At 42.6% G+C, this 12,350-nt stretch overlaps 1 protein-coding gene across 1 annotated transcript; it reads left to right on the top strand.

The window, feature by feature from the left end:
- Positions 1-4,614: 4,614 nt before the first annotated feature.
- On the top strand, positions 4,615-9,425 carry cd93 (CD93 molecule). Its single transcript, XM_079691944.1, has one exon. The coding sequence runs from the start codon at positions 4,939-4,941 to the stop codon at positions 6,787-6,789; it is 1,851 nt and encodes a 616-aa protein (XP_079548070.1). The 5' UTR covers positions 4,615-4,938; the 3' UTR covers positions 6,790-9,425.
- Positions 9,426-12,350: the final 2,925 nt, after the last annotated feature.

Below are 12,350 nucleotides of genomic sequence, written 5' to 3'. Positions count from 1 at the left end.
CTGGTGGATCAATGATCCATTGCAGCTGCCTTCATTATAATAACATTTATTTATCACGGGGGCGGTCTCAAGTCAAGCTGGAGGTTTTCCCTTGAGCGAGGGCAGATCACGTACCAATCACGGCCCTCGCGTTTCAAACTTTCTGAAATTAAGTGCTACATCTGTATTTGGTCGTTTTTTGTAGGAGGACATCTCACTCATGTTATCTGAGAGCCAGGCCCGGACTGGCCATCGGGAGGACCGGGAGGTTTCCCTATGGCCTGGCCTGTTAAGTGGCCTGCTGGTCTCCGGATCAGGTGAGCAGGTCCAGTCAGGAAACTCTGGAGGAACCGGAGCCTGAAGGCAGCCCCTCTGCCTGCCAGGTGAACCAGGCCATGTCCCCCCTCAGGGGCGGACTGGCCATCGGGACGTTCGGGACGAATCCCGATGGGCCGGTACTGAAGTGGGCCGTTCGGACGATGTGGGCCGGCCGGTAACCGGAAGGGCTCGACATTAAATGGCCCGCTGGCCCGGAAGCACTATTTAGACACCCCGGGCCAGCCTAACGTACTTTGCCCGCTCGTGCCACTAAAAATATTGCTTTAAAAAAAATGGTCCTGTGGTATTGGTATTTTGACTAGCAATTTAGTTATATTGTTTCGTTTATCAACGCTACAACATAGCGTTTTGTGAGTCGGTTGTCGTTGTTGGGTGAAAAGCAAACAGCTGTTTGCTGCGGAGCGCAGCGTGAGCTATATGGCGCTGAGCGCGAGCAGGCTCCGCTGAGCGCGCTCCTTCACTAGGGCCTACAGACTATTGCGCCACCTAACCATTCGCCAAAATGTTTTTAATACCAGCGGTAACCGGCCAAGTGCCGGGCAAAAAACAATCATCAAATAAAAGAAAGTAACCGGAGGAGTTGAAGGAGAGTGACAGGGAGCATGAGAAGAAGAGCGAGAGAAAGTTTCGGCCAGCTTGATCGATGGAGTTGGCTTCTAGTGGTGCAGTGACGCGTCCTAAAACCCTTTTATAATCTATCGATTAGATTTATGATTCGAAAATTATAAAAGTAGGGTAGACATGTGGAGATTATCCGGCTGAACAAAACGTGCATTTATCAAACAGGTTTGTTTTCCACAGACCTTATTTCCAGCTATTTTCCAAAACCCTGTGGAGAAATCCCATTGCTTTTTGTCGAGGGAACCAGCAGCTTACTTCCTGGTTTTAGGACGCGTCACTGCACCTCTCAATATGATGCCAATATAAACAAGGTCTTCTGTCGGCTCTGTACATCAATGCCGACCTATGCTGACAAGCAGGGCCGTGGGAAGTAGGGGTGCTGAGGGTGCTGCAGCACCCCCAGATGGAAGACAGGGAATCTGCACGTCCACAAGATTAAATGGAAATATAATACAAAAAAACGAATGTTCAGCCCTGATGTAACAACATTCATAATTAAGTAAAGATAACACCCTTTTCACCCCGGTTACAGTTTCCATTTGCCCTGTACGATGAAAGTGGGGGATGTTGGCTTATCAGGCGCCCGCAGCTCACACACAGGACAGATATCAGCTGTCTGGACAGGACTGATAGCCAGACAGACTGAGAGGCTCAGTGAGGTAAAGGACTGAGTGTTTAGATAGTTCACTTTAGTCTAAGTTATCTCAGAGGGTCTCAAACGGTTTGTTAACAATTTATGTAAACAAATATTTCCAAGGCATCCTTTATAATTATTGGGATAAATAAAAACAGGTTTGAAATCATTCCAGTGCAGACTATAGGACAGTAAACCAGAAATATTGTTTAAATCTGGAGAGATTAAAGAATATGCATAAATAAATACATGTTAACTGGTAAAATAAGAAATAAATGAACAACAAAAATAAAATAAGTTACATTTACTTGTTATTGGCTATGTTAGGTTATTGGTTATGTCCACATACTTATTTGATTATTAAAATGTAAACCGATCTTTTCGATATGGGTGTTTAGAGTTGTACCCCTTAGATCTAGTCTCTGGCAATTCAGCTGAAAGTGCACCAGATTGAAGCATTTTACTTTATAATTTTGAAAAAAAAAAATCTGACCCCCTGACCCCCCTAGAGGATGTGATCCCCACAGCACCCCCCATTTGAAACATGTTCCCACGGCTATGCTGACAAGTAAGTGAAGAGTAGACAATATAAAGGTATTGGCTTTAGGGAAATGTCCCAGTAGTTTAGGATAATGAAGGATCTAATCTATTACATAGCCATTACATTTCTAACTCCTAATGACAGGAAGGCAGAAAGCGCTTTATACAAATAATAATACTCATAATAATAGCAGACATTTTTTAACAATGACCACAATATCATTATTTTAATAAACCAAATATGAACAATTGAGGAAAATGAGGAAGAACTGATGATTCAAGTAGTAATGTAGTTAGTGCATAAATGACTATTGCAACAAATGTGTTGTTCCAGAGGGCCAGTGGCATTTTACCCTTAATGTCTACCTCTGCGGTAAGTCACCCCCCCCCCCCCCCCCCGTCGACAATATTTACAATTTAATATATTTACTTACGGTACCGCGGTGGGCCGGCGGTACCGAAGTGGGCCAGTCGAGAGTCCCGGGCTGATTTGTAGTCCCAGTCCGCCCCTGTCCCCCCTCCTCCTTTGGCAGGAATAGGACGCTCTGAGGGACCCAGTGCATGCAGTCCCAGAAGTAAAGCATCATAAACAAAGATGCTCTCTTAGCAACTCCTCGAGAAACGTCAATCTTTAAAGAGCCCAGCTTTATGACACTCATAATGACATTATAATTGCATAAAACAAAACCTTGGCTGAAGAAAACTAAAAAGAGAATAAAATAAAATAAAATAAAAACAAGATGTACTTATTTATCATTCTTTGCAGTTTCCTCTCTAATCCTCTGAAGTATCTTCTTTAACCGAGGCTTCTCTGGGCCGCTGAAGAAAGGTTCCGGCTTCTTTGCGCCGCATGAGAACCCTGGTAGTATTGTGAAAAATCTGCAAATCAGCAAAATAATTGTCTAACTTCACCCCCCTCCACCCCTTAGTTTCCGCCAGAAAGGATCTGATCCTCTGGAAAGAGTACTCCTCTCCCTTTGCTACCTCAACGATGTCAAAGAATGACTCACTGTCACTGTCCTCTGAGTCCTCTGAGGCTCCGGCGGCTCCGGTGGCTCCGGCGCTGTGAAAGTCCACCGCCGTTGCGAGTCTCCGGCTGTAAACAGTCCACTAACAGTCCGCAAGGACCCAGGTTCGATTCCGGCCTGAGGTCCAAAAAGTGGCGGGCCCCACACTTTGAGAAACGCATGGGTTAAGGACTCTCTTAGTTAACTTAAGTCTAAGTTATCTCAGTGGGTCATCATTTATGTAAACACATATTTCCATTTGAGGGGGGAGTGATTTATAAAATACCCATGAATAAAAAGAAAAAAATGTTAAATAGGTGAAAAAAGGTAAGACAAACTAAAAACTTGTTGAGATCTAAAAGTCTTTGCTGCTGCCAACAGGAGGGGGGAGACAGGAGAGGCTGGTTCAGGAGCACATACACACTCACAACTATAAATGAACCAAAAATAAATAAATAACTTTCATTTTTTTTAAATATTGGATATGGTATGTTATTGGTTATGGCCATGTTCTTATGATTTTATGATTATTTAAATCTATACAGTTCTGTTTCATATGGGTGCTTCCATAGATCTAGTCTCTTTATTTCCCCCTCAAACTGCACCAGATTGATGCATTTAACTAAAAAAATAAAATAAATCAGCAACGCTGTAAATATTCAAAAATAAATCCAGCAAAATAGCACAAAAAACTGGTAGTGGCCTGGCTGGGTGTATAATTGCCGGCCTGAATTATTGTCCCACTCTGGCCCTGCTGAGAGCTGAGGGAGACTGATTGATTATCCTATCTCACTCACTGACATTCTTTTCAGTGACCTTTATGCAATGCACAACTTTTTGGTGAATCCGATTCATCATTGTAATGAATGTCTCTATGCAATACAGATTTTTATACTTAAAAACCATAAACAAAGATAACATGATCCCTCCCACAACCTGGAATTAACCCCATTGAGTGAGACCTGGCAAGATAAAAATGATGCAGTTGTACTTAAATGTAACTTCACCTACTAAATCAAGTTCATATCACAACACCTGATAATATCTGCTGGATTCCTGTTGTCTCTTTTTAATATCTTGCTTTATAATTACACTGTGGCAGAGAATCTTAATCTATCGAAATGTCAATGTGGCTTTTTAAATACTTTCTGAGTTACTGTCAAGGGTTTCCAATGTGATTTTTTTGTTTCATTATTTTTTATATTCATGGTGACAGTCAAACAGACCACGTAAGAGCAGCATGTCATCTATAAAGAAGCAAAACACACACATTATATATAATATTATAATTTCCTATTTCTGAAAAGGTTCTAAAATGTACTTTTCTTTCCTTTACAATTTGTGGACTGTTGCTATTTATTTTTTTGTGGAAAATTAGGATATGTCTGAAGCATTGAAGAGTGATCAAAAGGTAACCATTATTTTTGTATTGGTCTTTCTTTGTTTAGCCATTGTTTTTTTTGTTTTTGTGTGTGCAATGCTGAAAAGACACACAACTAGTGTTTGTGTGTGTGTTTTATCTTTGCCTGGATAGACAGCATAGTGACAAAGGTCACAGATTATCTCTTGCAGCTATTGTGCATCATTCACTGTGACCCCTGCATGTGCATGTATTGTGAGGGCCCACAATGAAGGGAGTCAGCTAAAAGGCCAAAAGTCTGCTGGGGCCGGAGACATCTGGAGACGCAGTCATAACACAGCGAAGCCTGCCATTGTTTTTTCTTCCAAAAAGGAACTGGTCAGCGGGGGAAAGATAAAGAACCCATAGCTGCAGCTAAACATGGTTTCCGTCTTTAGTTTGTTTCCCAAACAGGATGCATGTGCATGAATGTTAGTCTCAGACCCTCACCACTTGTTTTTGGCTACGAATGGACCACCACATATTTGTCGCATTTCCCCCGAAAAGCTGCCCGGGACCTTCTGGATGTTACAGCTAATTTGTTGATCTGTATGGCAAATATGTTCTGGATTTTTCTCCTGCAGCTCATCGGCAGCTTGGCTTGGCTTTCTGAAGCTGAACATGAGACGCTGTGCACCTCCAACGCCTGCTTCACCCTGCACATGAACAAGGTACTCTTTGACAAGGCCGTTCAGAACTGTGACCACAATGGAGGTTACGTGATGACAGTGAGAGACCGGGAAGAAGAGGATGTGCTCCGTTGGCTTCTCTCACGGATCCAAAGAAAAAGTCAGGACAGGGCATCTACATTTTGGATTGGATTAAAACTGCACAAAAAGGACTGTGTGCTGCCTGACAAGACTCTGAAGGGGTTTAAGTGGGTGTCTGGGGAGGAAGATTCGAACTACTCCAACTGGGGAAGAGAACCTGTCAAAACATGCAAAGAGAGATGCGTAAAAATTCCTTACACCGAATCAGGTCAGAACCAACTGAAATGGGTTGACGGAACATGCAAAAGCCCTGCTTTTTATGCGTGTAAGTTTTATTTCAAGGGGATGTGCAAACCGTTGGATTTGTTGGGGCCTGGAGAAATAACCTACACAGCTCCTTTCTCAGAAAAGCCCCAAAGAAGTGAAATGGAATCATTTCCACTTGGAACATATGCTGTTTTTTCATGTAGTGAGCAACAGTGCCAATACTCTGTGTGCCTGGGGACGGACGACATCTATAGTTGGACTGTTCCTGGTCCATTTTGCAAACCAGGAAAGGAACACTGCGAAATAAACAACGGCAGATGTGAACATTTGTGCCACCAAGAAGCAGATGAGGTTAAATGCTTGTGCAAAGAAGGTTACGACCTGGATGACGATGGATTCACTTGCAGGGTGAAGGATGTGTGCGGCGTTGGCACCTGTGAGCATCAGTGCGTGACGACGGAGTCTGGGTATTTTTGCAAGTGTCCAGATGGGTTCAGATTGGATGCAAACCAGCGGAACTGCTCTGACGTAGATGAGTGCCAGTCACAGACCTGTGAAGATCACGTGTGCGTAAACACACACGGAAGTTACACTTGTACATGTCAAAGCGGCTACGAAATGGTTGTCGGTACTTGCGTTGATATGGATGAGTGTGTGCAAGGAAGATGCGAACACAGCTGCTTGAACAGTATTGGATCCTTCTCGTGTTACTGCAATGAAGGCTTCAGTTTATCCGAGGATGACCATTCGTGTGAGGACATTGATGAATGCGTCAGTAGTCTCTGTCAGTTTGAATGCTTCAATACCATCGGAAGTTTCCGGTGCACCTGCCCGAAAGGCTTCTACCTGGAGATTGACGGATTAATCTGCGCTCAGGAAGTGACAGCAACATCAGCATCTTCAACAGAGGAGCCTAATGATGAGGAAACACAAGAAAACTTTACAGAGCCTTTAACCAGGACAACAGTGGAGCTCCAACACCAGTCCCCTCACACCAACGTGCCAATTCTGGACTTGGTGAACCTGCCGCCGGACGATCAGCAGAACAACGCATCATCAGTGACAGGTTTGGCTGAGTCTATCAATTCCAGGGTGATCGTCTGCGTCCTTGGTTCAGTCATTCCTCTGCTGCTTTTGGTCGCGGTGGCCATGGCTATTGCAATTATTCGCTGCGATCGGTCCAAAAAAGAAGCCAAGAAAAATACAACTACCGATGGCTACTGCTGGGTGTCCTCTGGTTTGGATCCGCGTTTAGAGAAACTCTACGAGTCAATCTTGACTGATGACCTATAGCATGATAGTGATGGAGAACACTGACTACATGGATTACCATGTTTACTTATGTAATTTATGTTCTTGCAACCTTTCTTGGTTAGGCTAATGGTTGGAAATGGTTACATATCAGATAACAGATCAGTAAATACATCATTGCCCACCAGAAGTTTTTCAATGTAGCTAATAGAGTAAAAATAGAGCAAAGATGTGGTGAATTTGGTAAGAAGTAGCAAAGTGTAAACATGTGTAGGTGTTGTTGATACAAAAAGGTTGTTCCAGTATGGAGGGGGGTTCGGGGCTGTATCTAAGAAGGAAAACTGTGTGTAAAACTGATAGTTGGGTGGGTACCAGATGTTCCCAGAAAGATTTGAGGGAATAAGTTGTAGCAGGATGTAGTTTTAACTGGCTACATTTGATGCTTTATTACCATCGTACGTGTTTGAGTCATATGTCTACCACTGCCTGTTCAATTACTGATTTGTCATTTTACAAGCTGAATATAGTTTACACATACAGTTTGATGCTGGTGTAGATATACTGTAATTATGAAAACATGTACATCTGAGTATTTACTCAATAGGATTAGGCTATGAGACAAGAGAACAGTTCGTTCTGAATTATGAGTAGGGTTTGTTTCCTGTTTTTGCTGTTAATGATCCTTGGCCTTCACCAACATTGGAGAGAAGCCAGTAGTCCAACTTTATCTCACTTCCTTCCTGTCTTTAACTCTCTCATTGTCCTGAGGGGTGTGGCTTCCTGAGTAGGAAGCCCCATGCTCTAAATTCTACAGAATATTCAGCCAACATTACAAGATGATCTACTACAGAACATCATTGCCTGCTCGCAAATGACTGCTTTTGTGCCAGTGAGGGTAGTGGCAATGTCTTTTTCGATGTCAGTGATTTTTATATTGTCTGTTAAGACAGGATTTAGCATTAATCAGGCTGGTGTCTGTAGGCCTTTTTGTACAGGGAATGACTGCATAACTGTAAACCAAGAGAGAGTGGATTTCCAGACAGCTGAGGAAACATGCCGCGACAGGAACGGGGCATTGATGACATTTCAGTCAGAGACAGATGAGAGCACACTTGACATTTTCAGAGATGAACTGTATGGAGACTTCTGGATTGGACTGCATTTACCCGCTGCCACCTGCAGCAACCTCTCAGCTCCACTGAGAGGCTATGAGTGGACCTCTGGTAGTATGCAAAGGACCTTTCTTCCATCCTTCGCCAAATGGAAAGAGAGTGTTAAAGTCTGCTCTCCGCACTGTGTGTCACTTTCAAAGGATGGAAAGTTGACAGAGAGGCTGTGCTCGGACAAAGCGGATGGGTTTCTGGGCCGAACAAAGCACAAAGATGCATGCCGGACGGGACAACTGTCAGATCCGAATGTTATCCTGAGCTCTAAAGGCTGTTCAGTTGGTCCTTGTGAGCATACATGCAAAGATGTAAAGGGAGGTTATATATGTTCCTGTTTTGCTGGATATATCCAAGACGACAAAGACCCCAGGCGGTGCAAAATGCACTGCGGGCAACAGAAATGCTATGCGATATGTGAGAGAGGACCTAATAGCGGGTGCTTCTGTCCTGAAGGCTTTGTACTAGGTGGCCAACTGTGCGAGGACATAGATGAATGTGTTAATGCATGTGACCACAATTGTGAAAACAGTTTTGGGAGTTTTGTGTGTTCCTGCAGAGAAGGATATATACTGAAAGATCAAGGTAAATGTGTCAAAGCAGAAGGCGGGGAAAGTTTTGTGGTCACAACTCCTGTCGTCATAGGTGTTGTGAAACCAGCCACCAATAATCACACACAGCAGGGTGCCGCTGCGCCTGCTGGGGGTTTGGTCTGGATATGGATCACTGTTATCGTGGCCCTGGCAATTTTTATCATTGTGATAAGGTTTTATGTTGTGAAGCGTCAGAAGCGCAGAGAAGAAAACTCCATTCAGCAGTCCACTGTTCCTGTGGACAAAATTGACTGTTAAATCCCCAAACTTAATAAATGAATAAAGAACATTAAATAAATTATCACAATAAACGTTTCTTTAGACTTTAATCTTTGAATATGCATTTTAAAATAGAAACAATATTAATTAAAATGAATGTATTAACTATTCAAGGTCGTTTTTTCATAAAGAGAAGGAATAGGCCATTCACTTCCTCATATACAAAAATAAAAGCTAATATTGGGTGAAAACAACTAGTTAAAAACCTAATTAGAAAAAGGAATTCAAAGTTTTACTTAAAGTACATTCATGTGTATAAATTCAAGCTGTATTGAAGTACCATATAGGACATATCTTCATGTTTTGATTGTAAGTGCTGGGAAGTCATATTGATAGGTGGAAACCATAGGTGGAAACTCATTCTGGTTTAGCATATAGTGTTGATAAGGACAAATATTATGTAAGAAATAAGAAATATTGCAGCCAAGGTAGAAGTATAATGGAGTTGAACAGAGAAAAGCATGACAAAATAAATCCTCAAGAAAAGTTATTCTTAAAATGTAAAAGAGATGTCGTGTTCTTTTTAAACCCTGACTGAGAGTAAACACAAATATGTGTGCATTTGCATTTACCTGTGAATTTATGTGTCACTGTGTTCATTTACATATCATGACATGGAATTAAAATCTGAATTACTTTCTAACTTCCCTTGCTGTCGTTGTTCTTGTTGCCAGAGTGCCATCTACTGTTCGTTTTTACACATTGCTGGAAGGAGGGTGGAGTGTCACATGTGGCTAAGGTTTTTTACTTTAAGATCAGCTGCTGCTTTAATTACATTTGACTCGAGTCAACTTAATGTGTTGCTTAAATGAATACTTCTGCAAAATGGGACACTAAGTGTTGCACGGCTAGATACGGCTCAAGAAGCTGACTCAGATAAGGAAATATATGATACATTATGATGTGATATGAATGATAATGGTACAGTAGTGTACACTCTGTAGTGTTTTCTATAGGTTAGTTTTTTTGCATGTTAATGTTCTGCAAAGGCTCAAATCCCTGTGTTCCCTCCACGCTCCCCCCCACCTGAAAATCCTCCATTGGACTCCTTTGTTTACTTCCGGAGAGGGTTCCTAATTTCTCTAATTCCCCTCCTCGACTCCTATCCTTGTGTCTTAGTCCCGCCCACAGGAGATGCGTGCGGAGGAGTCGAGTAGACAGGAGTGGAAGCAGCAGGCGTTTAGATCGGTCATTTTAAAGAGACGTCCATTAATGATGACAGGAGGCACAGCAGCACTCTGTCTGATGGATAGATGTGTTCAGATGACTTACAGTTGAGGCCTAAATTATTAGCCCCCCAGGAGTTATGGAACATTTTCCTAAAATTATTCCCAATGTTTCCAGTATTGATAAAACTTGATATAATCAAACATTCACGAGTGCTATTTAGTAGGTTTTGGTAAATTTTGGAACATAAAATAAGTTTTTAGGCTTGCTTTATATCAAATATAGTGAAAAATGGGTTGGCCAAAAAATATTAGCCCCCAGGCCATTAATAGTCAACAGTGTACCCTTTCTGAGCCACAACTGGCAACAACCTCTTAAAGTAGTTCTTTACTAGGTTGGCACAGGTCTCTTGAGAGATTTTGGCCCATTCTTCCATTGCAAATTGTTCCAGCTGGTCCAAATTGCGTGGTTTCCGAGCATGGACATTCACTTTGATTACCCGCCACAGATTCTCAATAGGATTCAGATCTGGGCTATGTGCGGACTCCAGCACCTTGGTTTTGGTGTTCTTTAGGAACTGTTGGACCAATTTTGATGTGTGCTTTGGATCATTGTCTTGTTGGAAGACCCAGTGACGACCTAAGCCAGGGGTCTGCTACCTTTTTGACCTAAAGAGCCATTTTTCTCCTTTTTCCCAAACATTTTTTTGTCTGGAGCCACAAAACATAATTCCTAGCTTGATAGCTAATAAAGTTGTATTTATTGTTAAATCAGACAAAAACTACATTTTTTTTGCATTTATTAGGCTATTTATTACATTATATAAAACTGTTAACCTCTGATAAGAAACAAAGAACTCCTATAAGGAGAATTACAAATAATACACAGGCCTACTTTAAAATATATTAAACACAGCACTTGGGGAGTCCTCTGCACATTTGAAGGAAAAAAAATATTATTAAAATGGGCCCACTTTGAAATAAATAAAACATCGAGCTGCACCCTAAAAAGAGTTAAAGGTAGGATAGGTAAGAATGGAGAAACCAGCTCGAGTGCGCTAGAATTTGAAAATACACAACCGGAAAAAATCTGCCTCTTCCTTCAGACTTTCTTACAGAGTCTCTCCTCCGACACACACGAACGCGCACATAACCAATGAGGGCACGAGATAAGTTTGTGCACAGATGGAAGGCTGACAGGCAGGTAGGCCATCCAGTTACTTTAGCCGGGCCGGCTCAGATGATTGGTCGTGCTTTTTACAGCGCTACGGCTTCCAGAGATGATTTTTTGTATGTATTTATTGTCAAAGCATTTCATATATTCATTGCTATCGGGACGTTAAGAGCATTCCATGGAATATAACAAAAAGTGTTTTCCGAAATAAATTACATACCCCATTGAATTATGATTGAAGATTGTCAGCTGTCTTCCTCTCCCTGTTGTTCCTCGATACGTAAAGGCTGCAGCACCGTTGAGAACTTCTCTCTACATATCAAACATACCGGTAAACAAGCATCGTTTGCTGTGAAAGCATATAACTCTGTCCACACAGAATGAAATCCTGTGTTCCTCCGGTACTTTTCTTTGATTTATCCATAGTTCGCTCATCGAGCCGGGGGTCAGGTTATTCGCCCCCAAGAAAAGGCGCTCGCAAGGGACCTTAACAGGATGTGACGCATATTTTAGTAGACCTAATTAAAACCGTTTTGTTTTTTATTTATGTGTCAGAGTATCACCTCAAAATACAAGATACGGACTTCCGGTTGGGCATGACGGAGTAGAGACGTGCGTAGTTCTGCTCCCGCAAACTTTTGTGCTGTAACTTTTCTGAAGCCCATAACTTTTCTTTAACTTACATTCAAGTGAACATTAATATTATTCCGCTCACAACGCCACCATAGTATGCCGTCCAAATTGGCGAAAAGCAACAAAAAAGAAAAAACCGCCGGGACCGATAGCCCCGAGCTAGCTAGCAACGATCTCAACATGGCGGGCATGGCTAGCCTCCTTGAAGACCACCGTAGAGCTCTCTCTGCCGACTTTAAGTCTGCCATCTCAACTCTTGAAGCCAAACTAGACCGAATCCAAGCGACTGTGTCAGACCACGGGCAGACAATTGCTTCGCTCGAGTCCAATGCTAACTTGCAGGACGAACGCATGTTAGCCCTGGAGGCTACTTGTGCTACGCTAACGGACAGCAATGCTAAACTGGTGGCCAAGGTCACTGATCTCGAGTCCCGCAGCCGGCGCAACAATATAAGAATTGTCGGTTTGCCAGAATCCATTGAGGGCCCTCATCCCTCGACATTCTTCCCGAAGCTGCTGATGGAGGTCCTTGGTGAGGGCGTCTTTGATTCGCCGCCGGAGTGCGACAGGGCCCACCGCTCACTCACCGACAAGC

The sequence above is a fragment of the Notothenia rossii genome, assembly GCF_949606895.1.
Source record: "Notothenia rossii genome assembly, chromosome: 7".
Classification (NCBI taxonomy): domain Eukaryota; kingdom Metazoa; phylum Chordata; class Actinopteri; order Perciformes; family Nototheniidae; genus Notothenia; species Notothenia rossii.
This window is presented reverse-complemented; position numbering and strand designations above follow the sequence as displayed.